Raw genomic sequence first — 19,377 nt, 5'->3', positions numbered from 1 at the left:
GGTGGGCCTCGTTGCCACCGGGGACCTTCAGGCCCAGCCCCGCGGTGCCTGCTCAGGCGAGTCTGGCGGGGGAAGCCTGGGGTGGGGCCACTGACCCGTGCCGTGTAGGGGGCGTGGGGACCCCTTCCTGTGGCTGGAAGGGCCCGGAAGCGCTTGGGTCCCTGTGGGTGTTGGAGGCATATCGCGGCCTGGTGGTTCTGGAGGCCAGTCAGGACTCGGGGTACACCGTGCAGGGGCTATGCACCGTCCGGGGGGGTCCCTGGGCAACGGGGGACGTCCTTCGGAGCACGGGAGCCCCTGGCTCGAGGTGACTTGCGCCCATTTGCTGGAGCGTGTTTGCTGACGACCCGCGAGCTGCCGTGTCTGGCGCCCCCTGAGACGGGAGTCCCCACGCTGTGGGCTCTGCAGATGGACTGGGCCCTGGGAGCTCATCTTGCCGTTCACCTTATTAGAATTGGAAAATGACGGATCTGGAAGTCCTCAGGAGGTAATACATTCAGAACGATAATGAACCAGTTGCGTGTTAGCGTGTCTTCTGTGGCAACACGGAGGCTGAGCATGAAGGGAGCGTCGCACAGTTTTGCGAGTCTCACCTGCCCGCCTCCATGGAGGAATCCGGACCCCTTCTGCTGCTGTGGGGTCAGTTCAGGAAGCCATGGGGAGGCTCCCCAGGGCGTGATGCAAGTGAGGAGGACCCCCGTCTGCGCCTCCTGGGGTGGACATGATGCCTGCGTCCCCGTCGTACGGAGGCAGGTGTCCGCGGTCCCTGAGAACATGCGCATGGAGTTCCCAGGGGCCTGACTGCCCACCCACTCTGGGTGGGTCACTCTGGGCCGCGCAGCCCCCACCCGGCCCCCTCCCTCCTCTTGGCCCCATTTCCTCCTGGAGCCCCCCCTCGGTGGGGACTGGACCCAAGGACACGGGAATAGCACACACGGGCAGCCCGATGTGAATTTCGCTCCGTGTCCCACTTGGCTGTGTGCCTCCCCGGTGGGGGGGCTGGGGGCAGCACACAGAAACCTCCACTGCTGGGCAGCCTGACCCCCAGCCAGGCTGACCTCGGGGCGGGGGCGGGGGGAGCGGGCTTCTGCCAAGCCGGAGGAGGGAGGGATGGGGCCATGGCTCTGGGCGGGGGGGACACGGCTCTGCCCAGGCCGCTGGGGTCCAGCCGTGCTTGTGGCCACCACCCCTCGGGGCGCCCGGTGCCTCCTGGCCGGGGCGGCAACAGTGAGCATGGCCGGCCCACTGCCCTGGGGAGGGGAGAGGTGCCCCGTTGTTGGTTTTAAAAATGGCTCCGATGAATCACAGAAGCCTTCCCTTTCCTGCTGGTTTCCAGGAACTCCACTCCGACATAATGGATCGAGTTATTAGGGGATCAGCTTGGACTTGGGCGGCTGGAGGGGAGCCAGGCTAGGCCGACCAGCATGCCGCGTGGCTGCAAGACTCCCCAGGGCCAGCCTGCGGTTGGGGCTGGGGGGCAGGCGGCCCGGGCCGTCAGCTATGTGCCAGGAGGCTGGGCACAGGGCACCAGGGACTCAGGCCTGTCCTTCCAGGGAGGCTTTACTGGGGGCGTGACTCCTGGAAGGTGAGGCCCTACTGTGTGCAGAAGCCTGTGCCCATGGCCCCAGCTGGGGTGGGGCTCCACTGAGGGAGATTCACTGTGTGCACAGGCCTGAGCCCCAGCCCCACATAACGTGAGAGCCTACTGTGTGCGCACAAGTGTACGTCCTAAGCGAAGCCTGCTGTGTGCGGGGCTTTCCTGAGGCTCTGTTCTTCCATGAGGGTTGAGCAAGGTGTGCTCTGAGGAGGCCCAGGAGGCCCCAGGGGTGGGGCAGGGGGTCCTACAGGGCTCTCTCCTCACTGTCCAGTGCTGTGCAGGGGTGAGGAGTAGGGGTTGTCTTGAGAACTTGGGACACTGCCATGTCACTGGCCCCGGCTCTGCCCACCCGCAGGTCGTCCTGTCCCTGCTATTCTGCCATTGCCCCCCTGCTCCCCCTGCCGGGCCTGGGCACAGGCTGGAGGCTCACCCTTACCCCTTGCTTAGGCCCGGGGCAGTCCTCACCGCATTGATGTCCGTCCTTGCTGGACGCCGTCCTTGCTGGCATTTGACTGCTGGACGCGTCACCCGTTCCTCATCGTCTTCGGGCTGGCTCCGTGAAGGCTGGCCCTCGTCCAGGGACCCGGAGCAGTCCCGGCACAGAGCCGGTGCTCAGTAAATGAGTGAGGTCGAGGAGCCCTCAGTGTGGGTTTTGAGGCATGAAGAGAAGTGCTCCTAGGCAGAAGGCAGGTGGTGCACTGTAGGTGGTGGGCCCGTCCGGAGTAGAGCCGGGTGGTCTCAGGCAGGGGTGCTCCACTGACCCACAGCTGTGTCAGCAGCCGCTGGGTCCCCATCTCCCACCAGGTCCTCCCACCCTCACCACCCCTGACAGCCTGGGCTCTGCCTCCGGGTCCTGTCTGGACGTGGCCCGGGGCTGCCGTGCTTTAGGGACATCCTGGTGGCCATCTAGGGGCTGGTGCACCCCTGGCCAGCCCCCTCTCCAGTCACGGGGGCTGCACCTGGCTCTGCGTGTGGCGCTCTGGACTTCTCTGCAAACTGGCTGGCTTCATGCCTCAGCAGGGTTCTCAACGTAAAGAATTTCAGTCTGGGAAGCGCCGTGTTGTGTGAAATGTGGGCGTCATGCAGGCCGGTGCACAGAACTCTGGTTAGTGTCTGGCTGGGAGCTGGTGTCCCCCGTGGGAACGTGGGCCTCCCTTGCTGGGGGCCAAGCACGGCCGCCGACGTTTCAGAACCACCCCGGCCTGGCCCATGGGAAGAAGCAGCCCCTATCCCTGCCTCCTACGCCGGTGACTCCTGGAAGCTCTGAGGGCCTGGCCGTGCGTGCAGCCTGCTGGGCTGGGGTCTCGGGGGCCTGTCCCCACAGGGTTGGCGGCCAGCCACCCTGCTGTCAGGCAGCACGGGGAGCCTGCCCCTGTGGGCACAACCCAAGCCGTTGGGTCCGTGGCCCCCGATGGGGGGTGGGGGGGGCTCTTTGTACCACGCCCAACACGGCAAAACCCGCTGCCACTGGGGCGGCCTCCCCTCGGGACAGACAGGGCCAAGCCTGTGTCTGGGAAGCATTCAGAGGGTCAGGGACCAAAGCGTCCTGGCCATCTGTCTGTCTGGGCAGCAGGACCCCCACTGCCTCCCCCAGCGTCTCTTCACCCCAATATCTGGAGCTCGGTGGGGATGGGGTGTCAGGGCCACACCTCCCCCAGGGGGTGATGGCCCCTGGGGGCTGTATTGTCTGTCCATGGCTTTTGTAACAAACACACCGGAGCGTGTGTGTTCCTCCTAGGTCTGGAGGCCGCAAGGCCGAGGTCCAGGCATGGCCGGGGCTGGCTCCTTCAAGACCTCTGCTGGGCGTGCGGACGGCCATCTCCTCCTCATGTGGTCGTCCCCGTGTGTCTGTGTCCTGAGTTCCTCTTCTTGTGAGGACACCAGTTGGATGGGATTGGGACCCATCCTACTGACCTCAGTTTACCCAAATCGCCTCTTTAAAGACCCATTTCCAAATGAGTCACAGTCTGAGGTCCTGGGGGTTAGGGTGCCTACATGGGAATTTGGGGGGACACAGTTCAGCCCGTGGCAGGGAGGGCTGGGAGGGAATGGCCCATTACTGGTGGCTGAGCAGGGAAGGTGCCCATGGCCTGGGCGCAGGGGCCAAAATGTCCTCAGGCCGGGCACTGGGGACTCTGCATCCTGAACCCAGGATTCCTCAAATGAGCGTGTCCTGCCTCCGCCTCAGCCCAGGCCAGAACATGACTCTCGTACTGAAGACGAACGCGGGTGACCTTGAGCCACGGTCAGAACTGTGCTGTGTTCTGTCCGTTGTGCTGCGCTCACAGGACGTTGGCCCTGAGCTTTGGGTGGGCGCTCGGAGGACACTGGCCGTGGCAGCCGTGTGTAAATGTCAGGGCCAGGTGTTGGGCTGGGCCCAGCTGGGGCCCCGGGTGCCCTGGAGGCACTGTGGACAGGAGCACCGGGGTGCTGAGCTCAGTCCTGCTGGTTTCAAGTTGAAGCCGGCGATCTGAGGTTCTGGGCCATCCTTTTCAAAATGTCACCGCTATTAATAACCTGTGGGTGGGGCCAGAGGGCCTCTGGGGTCCTGAGTGGGTGGTGGGGGAGGGGGCCTGGGGGAGGCAGCTCCCTGTGGGGCGTGAGGGGGGCTCCCCAGGCCTTCCCGAGGGGGCCTGGGCTCAGCGGCACAGGTGGGGGTCTGCTCGGGTGCAGGGGGTTCTCTAGGGGCTGGAAGAGGTGCCCAGCGGGGCTTGAACGTACTGTACAGGCAGGAGCTTGCTTCTCCTGGGGCTTCCTGTGTCCATCCATAAAACAGGGGCGTCGGAATCCGTGGGCTCCAGAGCCTTTCCAGGGGCTCCTCCAGCTGCCTCACAGGCAGGTCCAGATGGCCTGCGGGTCCGGACGGACGGCAGCCTCGCAGGGAGGAAGAACAAAGCTGAGGCAGGATCCGAATCCAGAGCTGGGGCCTCTGGAGCTTCTAGGGGTCAGTGTGGGGCACCTGCCGGCCTGCAGGGGAGCATCTGTGTGGGGGCACGTGCTGTCGCCTCCCCCAGCCCCAGCATGGACAGCCGAAAGTCCTGTGTTCCCTTCCCCACAAGACCCCCCCGCGAGGGTCCTCGGCTGTCCCTTCTCAGAGCGGAAGACAGCCCCGCCTGCATCTCTGGTCGGTGGGCGTCCCGCTCGAGTTCTTGCTCCTGCGGTCAGCCTCAGCTTCTGCCCCGCTCCGGGGGGATTCCTACGGGGAGTGGGGGGATTATCACCGCGGGAGACCTGGTGCTGGTCACAGGACGTTGGCCCCATGGGGCCCCCATGTCCAGCATCTATCTGGTGTTCATCCCTCGGGAGCCAGTGAGGGCTGGAGCTGCTCTGGGGAGCCCCCAGTGCCCGGGACTCATCCAGAAGGTTCTAGATGTTGGGGATGCCTGGGTGGCTCAGTCGGTTAAGCGTCTGCCTTCGGCTCAGGTCATGATCCCAGGGTCCTGGGATCGAGTCCCGCATTGGGCTTCCTGCTCCGCGGGGAGCCTGCTTCTCCCTCTGCCTCTCTCTCTCTGTCTCTCATGAATAAATGAATAAAATCTTAAAAAAAAAAAAAAAAAAAAAAGAACAGAAGGTTCTAGATGCTGCCCCCAGTGGTGGGGCCTCCACCACCCAGCCTTGGGCTTTGCTCAAGTGTGCTCGTCGGGGCAGCTCCAGGGCCCCTGACCAGCAGCTCGCAGCCTGCAGGAGGGCAGGCCCCATCTGGTGGGACCGCCGCTGCATCGGGGTCCTGGCGGGATAGCAGTGCCCAGTGGTGGTGGTGGGTGAATTACAGAGCGGGCAGCAGGCTGTGGAGGGTGCATTGCCCCCGAGGCTGGCAGGGGTTCAGCCCTCTGCTGGCAGGCTACTTCCTACGCCTGCCGGGGTGGTCAGGGCACCCTGCCCTGTGGGCCCCCAGCTGGCTGTCCAATCCCCCAACACCCTGGGGATTCTTGACCACCAGCAAGTTTGGGAAGGTGCCCTGTGGGTGTCTGTCATGTGTGTGGGTGGGGCTTGGACTTGTGGGTCCCTGACCTCAGCTGGGAGGTTTGGGGACCCTCCTCCCAGCAGGAGGCTCTGGCTGGCCCTCGGGCTGGGGTGCCCCCATGTGCCATGCGAGAGCAGGTGGGCAGGTGTGGCCACAAGGCCCGTCCTCCTTTCTTAATACCCAGTTGCCAGGCGACGCTTGTGGGGAGGCTGGGATTTCCAGGGAGGGGCCAGCTGGTGTGCGGGGGAGGGTGTGGGGACAGCCCTGCTGCGGGGCCCCTTTGCCTCCACGTGGGGTGAGCCAGGCTCGCACGTATGCAGAGCTGTGTGTCTGCACGTGGTGCGTGTTCCCACCACGGTCACTGCGAGTCCCGGTGTGTGAGGACCATGGGGGAGTGGGCCACCATGGGTCCCGTGCTCCGGGGGCAGAGCTGGGGAGCTCAGGCCCCAGCCATGGGCTCCTAGCCATGGGGCCAGACGGTGCTGGGGGCTGTGCCAGGTGTTCTGGCCTGGTTCTCTCGCAGGAGGGAGCCTCCTTCAGCTTCCTGCAGACTCTGGGGCCATGGTCTCGGGCAGCCTGCCGGTGGGGGGGTGGAGCAGACCTTGTTCTCCGGGCCGAGTTCCCATGGAGGGAGCGTCCAGTCCCCCGGGGTCGCTAATTCAGGCCTCGGGCAGCTGTGCAGTGGCGCTGAGGCGGCTATTTCTGGCCCGGAGAATTCCTGCCCAGAGCCAGCCCCGAAGGCCTGTCCCCACGGGCGGTCTGTCATCTCCCGCAGGGGCCCTCCTGGCTCTGTGCCCTCTGCCCACGCCTTTCCCTTCCAGGGTCTGGGGGCTCTGCAGAGGAGAGTCACTGGGGAGGTGGCCTCCCCTGGCAAGGCCGGCCCCTCCCGCCTTCTGTCTCCAGGACAAAGCCAGCCTGAAGGGGAGGCCAGGTCTTAGGGCATTGTAAGGCATCAGCTGCTCCAGCAGGAACCCGGCCAGGGCTGTGACCTGGGGCTCTGTCAGGAGAGCTTGAGCTATGGGAAAGAAACTGGGCGGGGGGCTAGCTCCACGTTCAGACAGGAAAATCCCCCCTGCGGGGGGTGGTCAGGGGCCCCCAAGGCACTTGCGCATGCCGCCACCAAGTGGCTGGCAGGGTCTCCATGAGGGTCCGTGGCCGGCACAGGCGGGCTCCCTGCAGGTATGGTGATTGGAGGTGGAGATGGGGTGCTTTTCCACTCAATTATGCCTTGAAAAAAAATCCCAAATCAAGCTCTTTATTAAGAGTTAAGCGGAGACATTAGCACTCTTCCTAATTAGCATGGTCTTTAAAATGGTGTGCAATTAGAGGGAGCTGTGGGCTTGTGCTCGGGCTCCGTGATGTGTGGATGAGTGTTTAATTTTGTCCGGGGTGGTTGGGGGGGGGGCTCTTCCTTCTGGAGAAACGCCAGCCACGGGCCCCGCTCCTCTCAGGTCGAGCCACCTCAAAACTGAGCGTAAGCACATGTCTGTGGTTGCATGTGCACATGGTCCCGCTCAGATGCGTGTATGCGGCGTGCACGGCACAAGGGACGAGGAGTCCGCACACGAGTGGGCACACATGCGCCCAGACATGCCTAGGCTCACACTGGTGCCGGGGTCCACCCTCTGTACCCCCTCCCTCCTGTGGCAGGTGGGCGGGGGTGCCACCAGGCCCAGGACAGTGCCATGCCCGGATTAGCTCAGAAATCATGCAGGGAGGAGGGGCCTCTGTGCCACGAGCCACTGAGAACAACATACCCAGGCGCTGGGCTCTGCTGGTGGGACGCAGTGGTGCCCGGGGGTCTGGGGAGCAGGTTCCTCATAGGTTGGGGTCGGAGCTCGCTGCCTAGGGAGCCCCCAGGCATAGCTCTGGAAGTCTCCAGGGCCACCAGCACAGGGAGCAGCTCTCAGAACAGAGGAAGAATATTCTGGCAGCGGGGGGTGTCCCCACGTGGGGAGTGGGCTTGCAGCTTCTCAGCTTCCCAGGGGAGGTGCTCTCCCAGGAACAGCCCAGCCCCCTTGAACTCCCCCCCCCCCCCCCCCCCCGTGTGACCCTGAGCCACTGGCTGAGAACAAACAGCTCCATGTTTGGCCAGCAATCCCGGCTCCCCACCCCGGCCGGAGCCGAGTGAGCATGAGTCACGCAGGCCTAGGCTGTGGGTGGGGGGACAGGGATGGGGACAGAGTTGGGGAGAAGGGCTCCCTGCAGCAAGAGTCTGGCCAGAGGGGAGGCAGGGGCAGGCTGGAGCAGAGGGCACCGTTCTGGAGAGGCCGTGGGGCACAGACTGGGCACAGAAGCTGGCCCTGTGTCAGAGTGGGGAGGGGACGGGGTCCTGCTGCACCCCACAGGGGCTGTGGCAGGTCCTGTCCAGGGAGTTCTTGACAGGTGGGCGGCCCCCTGGGGGCAGCGGTCCTGTGTCCCCCAGGTGGGGATGAATGGGAGCTGGCCACGGGGGACCAAGGCCCTTCCCTGTGCAGAGCCAACGTGTGTGGTGGGGAGAGGCCGAGAAAGCCTTTGATTCCTAACAGTCTGCCTGCAGTCGCACCTGGCGGGGACCCCTGGCCCTCCGGACCCCACTCCCGTCCTGCCCTTCTTCCCAGACACTGACAGGATCTTCTGGACTGCACCCCCCTCCCCCAGATAAAGCCCTGTGGTGGTGGCCCCAGGGGTGGGGGGCTGGAGACCAGGGTCTGGGCTGAGCTGTGGGATTGTTGGAGGGTGTGAGCTGGGGGGGCGGTCCACCTCCCAGACCCCTCCTCACCTTTTCAGCAGCTGGTCATCGTGGCAACAACCTCAGGAAGGAAAGAAACTTCCTTCCATCGTGATCTGGAGTGGCAGGCTCCCACTCCTCACAGAGGCCCCCGTGGACCCGGCACTGCTGCCGTGGGACTCCCTCCACCACTCACCTCGGCCGTGCTTGTGTCCTCGCTCACCTCATCAGTCTGTGGTCCTGACACCAGCTGGCTGGGGCTGTGGGTTGGAGCGACTGCAGCAGAAGCATCCGGGCCCCAGCAATGTTGAGCTGCTCCCCGGGGACCAGGTGTGAGGGCAGGTGTGCAGGTGCATACACACCTGCGTCAGATGACCGTCCCACTGCCCCCAGGCCCCTGATCTGCACATGAACGTCCCACCCTGGGCTGGGCCCTGTCGCTACAGTGGAAGCCTTAATCAATTACATCACTAGTTAAGTAAGCAGGAATGTTTATAATTGTCCCCAGTAACAAGGGAAGGTACATCTGTCCTTGGGGGCTGTGCCCGACCCCCAGGCTGGGGCCGAAGTGTGAAGACCTCAGGGGACCTTAAGGCGGCCGGGAAATGGGGCAGGATCCACAAAGGTCTCCGCTCCACGCCTTCTGCCCAAGGGGGCCTCCATGCTCCAGGGATGGAGTCAGCCTCAGGAGACCAGGCTGCCACGAGAGCAGGGTCCCCGACACCAGGGAGCGGACCCCTGCCGGGGCCCAGGTGTCCTTAGGCTTGGGGCATTGTTGGCAGTCCTCAGGTGTGGACCTCCTGAGGCCTGCGGTGTGGGGCTGGAGCCCTGGACCCTGCCAGGACCAGGGGTGCCCCCGCAGGGCCAGGCCCGGTTTGCGGGTCACGGGGGTTAAGCTGGCTCACAGTGCAGGGTGGATGCCGAGCAGCGCTGCCGTAGCACCCGGCCTGCAGCTGCTACTCTGCCTTCAAAGGCTCCCCGGTGGCCAGGCTCAGCCGCTGCCTGGTGGGAGTCTGCTGCCGCCCCAGCCCCAGCCGCCTCTTACACCCTGATCCCGTCACCCCAGCCACGGGGAGCTCTGGGAGGCGTCCTCAGACGCCCTCCCCGTGGGCAGCCAGACCCACGGTGGAGGGCCACCAGGAGGACTCGGGAGTGCTGGGGAGCATGTCTGCCCCGAGTCGGGGGGTGGCTGTGCCCTGCAGGGGTGTTTTGAGGCAGGGGAGCCAGGAGGGGGCCCCCACCACACCCACGCTGGCGCTGGGTCTGAGTCTCCGCCCTGTGAGTGAGTGACAGCAGTGATGGGTTTGGAACTCCAGCAGGATGGAGCGGTTGGAAAGAAAAGCCTCAGACACGCAGATTGTTACTGAGGTGACATGCACACGCTCTAAAATTCACCGTCTTGAAGTGTAGCAATCTTGGGGAGTTGAGTGCATTCACAGCGCACCGCAACCTCCAGCCCTCCCTAGTTCCAGAACATTCCATCACCCCAAAGGGAACCTGTCCCCATTAGCTGTCACTCCCCAGCCCCTGGCAGCCCCTGCTCCCCGGTCTGTCCGTGTTTGTTCTGCTTCACAGACACAGAATCTTACAATCCCTGTTCTTGTGCGCCTGGCTTCCTAGCGAGCGTCCCATTTTCAAGGTTTAGCCGTGTCGTAGCGGTGTGGGCGTGATATGACTGAGCGGTATCGCACGGCTGGACCCGGTGTTTTTGTGCATTCGTGGACATTGGGGTGGTTTCCGCCTTTTGGCTGTCTCGAGCCCTGCGGCTGGGAACACGAGTGTGTGTGTGTGTGTCCAAGGACCCGTTTGCACTTCTGGGTGTGCTTGGGGGTGGGGACAGTTGGAGGAGTTGTGGGACCTGCCTCCGGGCGGGAGCTGCCGGGAGCCATCCACGGGGGCCCTGCTGCCTGGCTCAGACGTTGTCTGTCCTGTGTGCCGCCCTTGAGGGCTCCCTGGAGGTGCTCACGGGGGCCTGGTAGGTCCCCGATGGTGCAGAGGGGCAGGTCCCGCGCCAAGGCTGGTCCGGGAGAAGCCGTGTCATTAATGGTGTGCATCTCCAATAAAAACTGCTTCGTGTCAGATGCTGGGCCGGGAGGAGGCTGTCACAAGCGTGTTGCTGTGGCAACCTCGGGGGGTGGGCTCACCAGCTGGGCGAGGAGCAGAAGGCCCCTAGACTCCCGCCACCATGAGCAAGGGGCCGAGTGTGTGCCCTGGTGGACGGGGACCCTTCCCCAGGCCTCCCCCGCTCTGACAGCCCACGCGGACTACTTGGGCCTGGGCTTCGAGATGCCTCACTTGCCGTCACACGCGTCTCGGGAGGCCCAGAGGGCAGAGGCAGGGACAGCCTTGCCCCATCTCGCCAACTCCCCGCCCCGGGCCGTGGCTCCCCCGACAAGGGCTTCTCCCAGAACTCCATGTGCCTCTTGGTGCATGTACGTCCAGCCGAGTCCTAGGGAAGTGAGCCTCTGCACGGGAGCGCTCTTCGTGAACGGTCTCCGCCGCTGCTGTGTTCCCCTCCGTCCACCCAGCATGGGTTTCTGCTAATCTCGGCGCCTCCACCGCAGCGTCACGCCCGTAGAGACACTGGGGCGTTCAGTCGTCCGTGGTCGCCGGCAGTGCTTCCTGGCTCACTAGCCTGGCCGCACGCACCCCTGGGCGGCCTCCCCAGCTCCCCGGCACTGTCCTTGTCCCAGCGCTCGTGCGGACAGAGGGGCCCAGAGGGGCCAGGGTTGGGGAAGGCTGCACTGTGCTCTGCGAGGTGGGCCGGGTCTGGGGGTCTCCCATGCTGCCCACTGGGCCCCCATGTGGCCGGCTGGGTCCGTGTGGGGTGTTTCTTCCGGCCCCAGAGCGGTTCTGTCTCCAGCCGCCCGCTCAGCTGTGTGGGTACCGTAGACGTTTTCTCATGAGTGGCCCGGGATTGTTTTCTTCTGCGGGATGGGCTTTTTACCCCATGAATAAACATAAGCTTTTCTCCTTGATCAAACTGCAAAAGCAAGGTTGGATGCTCAAGAGGATGAAGGCTGGGGGGCCAGGGCGGGGGCAGCAGGCCTGTGTGCACAGTAGCAGGGAAGGGCCCTGTACCACCTCCCCCAGGGCAGGGAAGGGTTTGCCCACCAGCTGTCCATGTGGGGACAGAGGGGGGCGCTTGGTGCAGAGTGCCGGGCATCAGTGGGCCACCGTGCGTCTGGGGGCAGGTGCGCGTGCATGTGGAGCCCGTGGACTGGCTGAGCTCATCCCTACACCTCCCCTGCCTATCGGGGCCCCTCATCCACACCACAGACTGCAAGCCCCTTCGAAGTCAGAGGCTGGTCCCCGAGGGCCCAGTGTGGGGGTCTGGGCTCAGTATTCCCGATGGGCAGTGGATCAGGATGGCCCGTGGATCAGGATGGCCCAGGGCTGCCTCCCAGCCATGTCCGAGTCAGGAGATCCTGGTGGGGGGCTGCCGTGGTACAGAGCGGACGGCAGGGAGGTGGGGGAGGCTGCTGGCCTGACCTGGGCCGAGACATGAGGAAGAGGAGACCGATGCCAGCCCGAGTGTTTGGGCCACCCCACCCTGCGCCCCCTTCTTCCCACTGCCCATTCCCCGCCGCCTTCCCGGGCGCAGGGACACTCACGCCAAGCTGTTGTGGATTTGGTCTAATGGAGCTTAGCTGGCGGAGCAGATTGCCCTGGGGGGCGGCAGGCGGGGCTGGCCTGCTTGGGGCTTTCTCATCTTCCAGAGACAGAGCTTTGCAGCTCTCTCCATGTGATCTCACGATGGCCCCTCAGGGAGCCCAGCCTGGGGGGTCAGGGCCCAGTCCCCACGAAGCCTGCCTCGTGGCCACCCCGCCGCAGCCTTCCAGCCTCCGTGTCCCCCACCGGTCTGCGTCTCTCAGCGAGGGGTGTCCAGCTCGCCCAGCTGTGCCCCCCTGGCAAAAACACGATGTCCCCTCCCTCCGTGTCCGCGGCCAGCCAGGGGAGCTGAAGTGGCCTTGCCAGGATGAGGGAGGGGACAGGGGACATGGAGCCTGCTGGATGCTTCCCTCAGCACCTGAAAGATAACCGCCATCACTCCCATCGTGCAGCTGGGGAAACTGAGGCTCAGGGTGAGGGGTGGGTAGTGGTACTGTCAGGGGTCAGGCTCGTCCCCTGGCTCCGAGCTGGGCAGGGGGAGAAATGGCTCACTCCACAGGTCTGGGGGCCCTGAGCCAGCAGGACTGGGTGGCCGTGGGGACCTGCGTGCAACGATGAGGATTTGGCTCAGAGGTCTAGGACCACCCTTCGGGTCACACTGTCCTGTGCCATACAGGCCTCTGTGGGGACCCTCATAGAGTGTCAGGGTCCCCTGTTGGCACAGCTGCTGGTGAGGGACCAGCAGCCCCCAAAACGTGGGCTGAGTGGTCATGAGCCCCTTCTGGCTTCCGGGCCCGGTCCCAGCAGCCTCACACTTCCCAACCAGTGGCATCTTCGTGCAGAGATGACCGTGCCTGCTGCGGTCACCCCCACTTCCAGGCTGTCCCCATCCACTGCCCACAGCCAGGGACAGGGGAGAGATGGTGCTCTCAGGCCAGCGCCATCTTCGAAGCCTCAGGCGGTGTGCTCTGCTTAACCAGCTGGGAGTCAGAATGAGAAAGGGTGGATCGATGGGTGGTGTCCAGTAAAGCCTGGGTCAACGTGAGCAGCACCCCCAGGCTGCTCAGCAGGCCCCGTCCAGAGCCTCCTACCCAGCCCTCTGTGGGTGTCTGGGGCAGGCCGTCTTCAGCACCACGGACAGCGGTCACCTGGCACTGCCCCTCGAATCCACCTCCTCACCCGCTGGGCCTGGCCTTGGGGTGTCTGCGTGTGGGGTGCATTGGAGCCCTGGTCTGAGAGGCCGTGAATCTGGCACTGAGAGCGACAAGACAGGACTGGGGCCCTCCTCCACCCCACTGGGGGAGGCCTGGCCATGGGCGCCACTGCACGAGTGGGAAGGTGGTGCAGTGCTGGCTCGGCACCTGCTACCCCACTGGTCCCGGAAAGACCTGAAGGGGAGGGAGGTGGTGGGAAAGACTGGCATCAGGCCAGGCTGGGGGCAATATGCTGGAAGGGTGGGGCCCGCAGGGTGCGCATGGTACTTGAGAGGTCCCCCAACAGACAGGATCTTTGCTCCCAGTGCTGAGAGAGGCTCTGGGACCCCGTCTCTCATTTATGAGCATCCCCCCCACCAGCCTGGGTGGTGCAGGCCCAGCCCAGGCCCTGGGAGGTTCCTGGAGCTGGATGGGCTGGGGCCAGGGTAGTCAAAGGATGTGGGTCAGGGGGCTTGTGGCCGGACAGAGCCTCCCGGGGCTCTGTGGTCCTGTGGCAGAGACCACGTCACTCAGCGTTGGACTCGGGCCCTGGGCAGCGCCACAGCCCCCTCCCTGTGCCGGTATGGCCACTGCCTCCAGACTGCACATCACCTTGGCTTCCTTGGACCCATGGTGGAAATTGACTCTAATTTGTAGAAGTTGGTTCAAAACCTAAAGGATTTTTAATTAAAACCCAGAAAATCCATCTGTGTAATTAAGTTACTGGGCTCTGGATGAGGAACCGGCTGGCCCTGCTTGTCCTCAGCTGCCCACTAAGGTGTGACGGGGGAGGGGGCTGGCCTTGCGCGTGCAGGGGGCCGCTCCAGCCCTGTGACCCCTGGGCCGGCTGCCCCTGTCTCTGGGGAGCCTCCTGGCCATCTGAAGGGCCAGTGGAGCCCCTACCCAGGACAGGAGGTGCAGGGTAGTTCTTGGGGTGTCTCGGGAGAACCGCGTATACATATGACATCTTTACACAGACCAAGGCAAGATCTTGGGGCTCGGGTGCAGGACCCTAGGGTCTTTTCACTCCCAGGTGTGTGTCTGGGGTGGTGGAGGGAGAGAGGCAGAGGCTGTACCATTAGGATGGTAACCCGAAAGGGGCGAGGTCCTTGGGGATGGATGGAGAACTTTCTAGGTGCCCGGTTTGGTTGTCCCAGCCACCCCAGTAGTGTCCCCACTTCTTGGATGAACCTGCTGGGCACTCAGCCTTCTGCCCCTTGGGGTCCTGAGCCTGCCAGGCATGCCTCATCGGTGGGGCAGGCAGGCCAGGGCCCATAGGACCAGCAGAGTCAGGAGGAAGCCACGGTTGGTGGGTGGGCTTTGCTTGTCAGCAGTTTGGGAAGATGTAGAGGTAGGACCCCAGCTCAGGGACTCTTAAGCAGGGCTGTCTTTTCCAGTTGCTTGGGGCCTAGTTTATGGCTTGTCCTCGGAGTGAGGGCCCCTCCTAGCCCCTCCTAGCCCCTGATCTGAATAGTCTCATGGATCCTGGCCTGAATCCAGACTCACTGGCCTCACAGCCCAGGATCACTGTTGAGGACAGAGGTCCTCAGCTTTGACACCAGCTCTGGGGTCCGGGGCAGGTCCCCTGCAAGAATCCCCAGACCAGAAGATGCCTTTACCTGCCCCTTTCATCCCCACCTGGCCCTCTGCTCCAGGGCCACACCACGGTGTGGCTAGATATCTTGAAGTACTGTGTGTGTTGGGGGCGGGGGTAGCAGTGTTGGTTAGGGGCTTGAGAGTAGCTGGTAGGCTTCTTCCGGGCTAGGTACAGGGAAGGCATGAGTATCCATCACCTAATGGTGGAGGGCACCTGGTAGTTGAGGTCACTCTCCCTGGTCTGGGCGATGTGAATGAGCTTGGGCACAGGCGGGGGAGAAATCAGGCCATGGGCTAGAGAGACAAGAGTCCCAGGTGTGGGTGAATGGTACTGGCGGACAGGAGAAGCTGGGGGGCCAGGGCTCGACTGGTCTGGAAACCCTACTGCTGGGGCAGGATGTCTGCAGGAGTGGGAGGGGGGAGCACTCAGGGTACAGGGAGAGCTCGGCATGTTGGGACAGGTTCAAAAGGGGCAGACAGCCCCCACACCCTCACTGGGTGGGTGCACACCCTGGGGGCCCAGGCTGGTGTGCGCTGCCTCCCAGGGCGGGGGGTCGGGGGGGGAGCGTGCACCTGCGTCTACCTGGGTCAGGGTTGGGATGCACTCCCTCACACCGTCCGACCGTCGCCTGCCCTCCTGTTGCCCACCCGGGGCCTCCTGCTCTCCTGCCGGGCCTCGTAGGGATGTGGGGGGTATGGGGGGGTTCGTCTCCTTGCAGGCAGGTCTGCTGACCCATTCTGTTTAACTGGGAGCATCCCACCTGCTGTGACACGCACAGACGTCCCTCCTCAGAGGTGTGACTGCAGCAGTTAAGGGACAAAGGGTCAGGAGGCCAGGAAAGCAGTGCAGCCTGAGCCCCCCGTGACACAGCCTGGGACCGGGTCTGTGCAGGGGGTCCCCAAGACGCCCTGATGGAGCCTTGCTGGTGCACATAGGTGCAGCTGTCAGCCACGGCACTGTGGCCCCCCACCCCCACCCCACGGGGATGGCCTGGTCCCGGCCCAGCACCTGAGCAAGCACGTATGCCAGGCCCCCCCAGGTGGGGCTGGGGGCCGGGTGCTGCTTTAGTGGGAAGCTGGCTTCTGTTCCCTGCAGCCAGACCCGGCCCAGGCCTTGTTACCACCGAGCCCATTAACTGTAATTACGGCGCTCTGGGCGGTCACATAATGATGGTGCTGGCCTGGTGCCACGCTGTACTGTGCGCTGTTGGCCCTGCCCCCGCCCCTGTTGTGGGGCGGGGGCTGCTTGCAGACCCTGACGTGGGGATGGCGTGTGGGGTGCACAGAATGCCCCCAAGCCCTCCCGGCCACCAGGGGTACCCGTCTGCATCCACAGGGTCTGCATGGAGCCTAGCTGCCCCACGCAGCCCGGCTCTTCTTCATGCCTGACCCAGCCAGCCCAGCAGAGGGCTTCCCCAGTCCCTAGCGAACTAACTGGGGTGGGGGCGCGGGGTGCACCCCTTCCCAGAGACCGCCGCCCTGGGCCAGGCCACCATGCAGCCTGCATGGAGCCCCAGCGCCACCTGGTGGCTGCTCCCAGCATGTCCGGGAGGTCACAGGTGGGCTGTGGTCCCCACACCGGGGAGCCTGCAGGGTGGCCCGGGTGCGGAGTGTGTGAGGATGCGGCACGCCCTGCTGAGCCGGCTCCCGAGGCTCCCACCCCACCTGGACGCCCACTCGCTAGCCGGAGACTCCTGGACGGGGCCGGTCACTTGGGCAGCTTCTGCTCCGGGACCGGGGGGCCGGGGGTGGGGCAGGGCGGCGAGGAGGTGTCCTGCTGGGTCCCCGTTGGTCCAGGTGCTCAGGAGGGCTGCAGGTCCCCCACGCCCAGCTGCCGAGCTGATAGAAAGCTCTCGTTCCTCGTCCCAGTAGCTGTGGTCGGGGCACCCTTGGTCTGCTGGAGTCACGTGGGGGTTAGCGCGGGCACAGCCTCACGGTGTGTGTGCATCCACAGCACGTGTTGGGGCCCAGGCTGGACAGAGCCTGTGAGATGGCTCCCCGAGTGTCCGGCCTGAGCTGGGGCACCAGTGTTGTGGGGAGCCTGTTCTCCGGCCCCTGTCCAGGGGCCCACGTGGGGGTGTGCTGGTGCTGCACACAGTGGCCAGGGTCGCGGCTCTGCCTCTCAAGGCCCAGCTGACGGGGTGCTGGGGGTGGGTCCCAGGGCCCCGCTCCCCGTGCTGCTCCCCTGTGGCCGTGTCGCAGCCTCCGGCATTGATCCTTAACTCGGCCGCTTGCCCCACGTGGTTCGAGCACGTCAGCATGCTGGTCATCATGCTCAACTGCGTGACCCTGGGCATGTTCCGGCCCTGTGAGGACGTCGAGTGCCAGTCGGAGCGCTGCAGCATCCTGGAGGTGGGCCCAGGGGCATCCGGAGGGCGGGGGGCACAGCCCACTGGCCATGGCCAGCCTCGGGGTGACCAGCTGGCAGGACTGGCTCTCAGGCCCCGCCTCCCTCCAGGCCTTCGACGACTTCATCTTTGCCTTCTTCGCGGTGGAGATGATCATCAAGATGATCGCCCTGGGCCTCTTTGGGCAGAAGTGCTACCTGGGGGACACGTGGAACAGGCTGGATTTTTTCATCGTCATGGCGGGGTATGAACCCCTGGCCAACAGAGCCAGCTGGTGCAGGAGACCCAGTGGCATCGGTGCCTGACCAAGCCTGGCTGGGAGCCCTGCCCCCCTCGGGCCCCGCTGGCTGCCCCGGGATCTGGCTGCCCTGGGGTCCCACCAGGAAGAGGGATGGGGGTGCACTCTGCAGGGGTCTGGTGGGGCCGATGTTGGGAGGCGGCTGGGGGTTGGGGGGCCAGTGCGGCCTCTGCCAGGGAACAGGACACTACCCCACAGCAGTAGGGGTGGCAGGACGGACACAGATGGTCTGTGAGTGGTGAGGGGCCCCAGGGAGGCTCGGTGCACAGCTCCAGGACCAGGCCTACCGGCCTCGGCTGGCAAGGTGCCCTGGAGAAAGGTGGTGCTCACCCCTGCCCCCGGGGCCCTGCCCACCCCTTGAGCTTCCCTGTCCCTCTGCCGCTCCCCCAGCATGATGGAATACTCGCTGGATGGACACAACGTGAGCCTCTCGGCCATCCGGACGGTGCGCGTGCTACGGCCCCTGCGCGCCATCAACCGTGTGCCCAGTGAGTGACCCCTCCCCTGGGACAGGGCTGCGTGTCCTGCCGGCCCTTACTGAGAGCTCTCCAGGGTCCCCTGGGGCACAGGAAGCCTACATTGTCTGCTCCTGGACTCCCCAGCCCTGGGGGAGGGGAGGCAAGTCTGCTGCTCACCATGGGTCCCTGAGGATTGGCCACTTCTTGTCTGGAGAGGACACGGCAAACCTGGACCAGGTTGGGATGTGATAGGCAGGCTGCGTGGGGTCTGGGCTCCCCACCGTGCTGCTGAGTGAACCTCAGACTCCCCATCTGCACATTTGGGGTAACACCGGGGGCTGCACGGGCCCTGGTAGTTTCATTGTCTGGCACATGCGGGGCGAACCTCAGGCCCTAACTCTGCCAGAGGGATCTGGTGCTTCCGGGAAGCCTAGAGAAGCTTCCGGAAAGTCAAGTGGCTGCTTGTTTGGAAAGCGGCCTGTTCTCACACAAGGGGATGGTTTGGGATTTTTTCCATCTTACGAGTATTCACTGCTGTTACTTCTCCCAGGCAGGAGGGCAGTGTCCGTGGTACACCGTGTAAGGGGTGCATACACATGTGTGCACGGGTCTGCACGTACCACGGTCAATACCATGTACACAGCTTTTCCAGCCACTGGGCCCGAGTCCTGGTGTCCTCAGCACCCAGGCCTGGGCAGTCAGGGCAGGTCCCACAGCTTCCCCTAAGAAGTTGCACACCCTTAGGGACAGGTACGTCCTTCCCCGGGCCTGTCCGCTCCACCAAAGGGCTGGGGTCATGGAGGTGTGCTGTGCTGTGGGACCCCTGGGCCTTTTTTCCACCTGCCCACCTGGCTCTATGCTCAGGGGTCAGACGGCGCTCAGATGCCTTGTGAGTCCGGGGAAGTTAGCCTCTCTGAGCCTCCGTTTTCCCACTGTAACAGCCAGATGTTAGTGGTACCCAGAGAGGCTGTGTGAGGTGAGGTGATGTGTGCGGCTCCCAGCTGTGCCTGGTGCCCACCACACAGACGGTCTGCCCACCTGGGCCCACCTGTGAGCGCAGTAAAGTGGCAACGAGACCCATCCCCGCAGATGTGTCCTTTTCAGCCTGTCTGCACCCAGCATTGCACACCAGCAGTCTGGCCTCCTCTGGGGACACCCCCCGTCCCAAATAGGGAGCCTGCCCTGGACAGGATCGGATGCTCCTTATAATGAGCCCCAAAAGGTCACACTAAGGGTTGCATCTCCCTGGGTGCCTGGGGTTCCCTCTGACCCCTGGATCGTATCTGTGACCCTTTGAGCCAGCTGATGTCTGCCCAGGGCACGTGCCTCCTGATCCCGTGCGTCCCTCGTGAATCTTCCTCTCAGCCGTTTCTGACACTTTAGTGCCACTCCTGGCTGTGGCTCGCCCCCCGTGACCCCAGGGGCCTGTTCTGCCATGTGCTGTGCAGCCCCCCTCCCCGGAGCGCTGCTCCCTGAGGCCTTGTACCTGCCCCCTCCCCACCCCCTGGCCCAGGGTGCAGTGTGCTGCTTTGGCCCTGCCCTTGCTCATTTGGGGAAAGGAGTCATCCTTGCTGAGGTCTGGGAAGGGATAGGCCCAGGTA

At 64.4% G+C, this 19,377-nt stretch overlaps 1 protein-coding gene across 2 annotated transcripts in view; it reads left to right on the top strand.

The window, feature by feature from the left end:
* Window positions 1-19,377, top strand: part of CACNA1H (calcium voltage-gated channel subunit alpha1 H) — a 60,052-nt gene that overhangs the window by 18,329 nt on the left and 22,346 nt on the right. For both annotated transcript variants that reach the window (XM_078075009.1, XM_078075008.1), the window contains exons 2-4: window positions 16,913-17,024; window positions 17,131-17,264; window positions 17,709-17,806. In XM_078075009.1, the coding sequence (XP_077931135.1) occupies window positions 16,913-17,024; window positions 17,131-17,264; window positions 17,709-17,806 (344 nt within the window). The remainder of the gene's footprint in view (window positions 1-16,912; window positions 17,025-17,130; window positions 17,265-17,708; window positions 17,807-19,377) is intronic.

Source organism: Halichoerus grypus, chromosome 6 (genome assembly GCF_964656455.1).
Source record: "Halichoerus grypus chromosome 6, mHalGry1.hap1.1, whole genome shotgun sequence".
NCBI classification, from domain to species: domain Eukaryota; kingdom Metazoa; phylum Chordata; class Mammalia; order Carnivora; family Phocidae; genus Halichoerus; species Halichoerus grypus.
The sequence above is the reverse complement of the archived record's forward strand: the minus strand, read 5'-3'. Positions and strand labels throughout refer to the sequence as shown.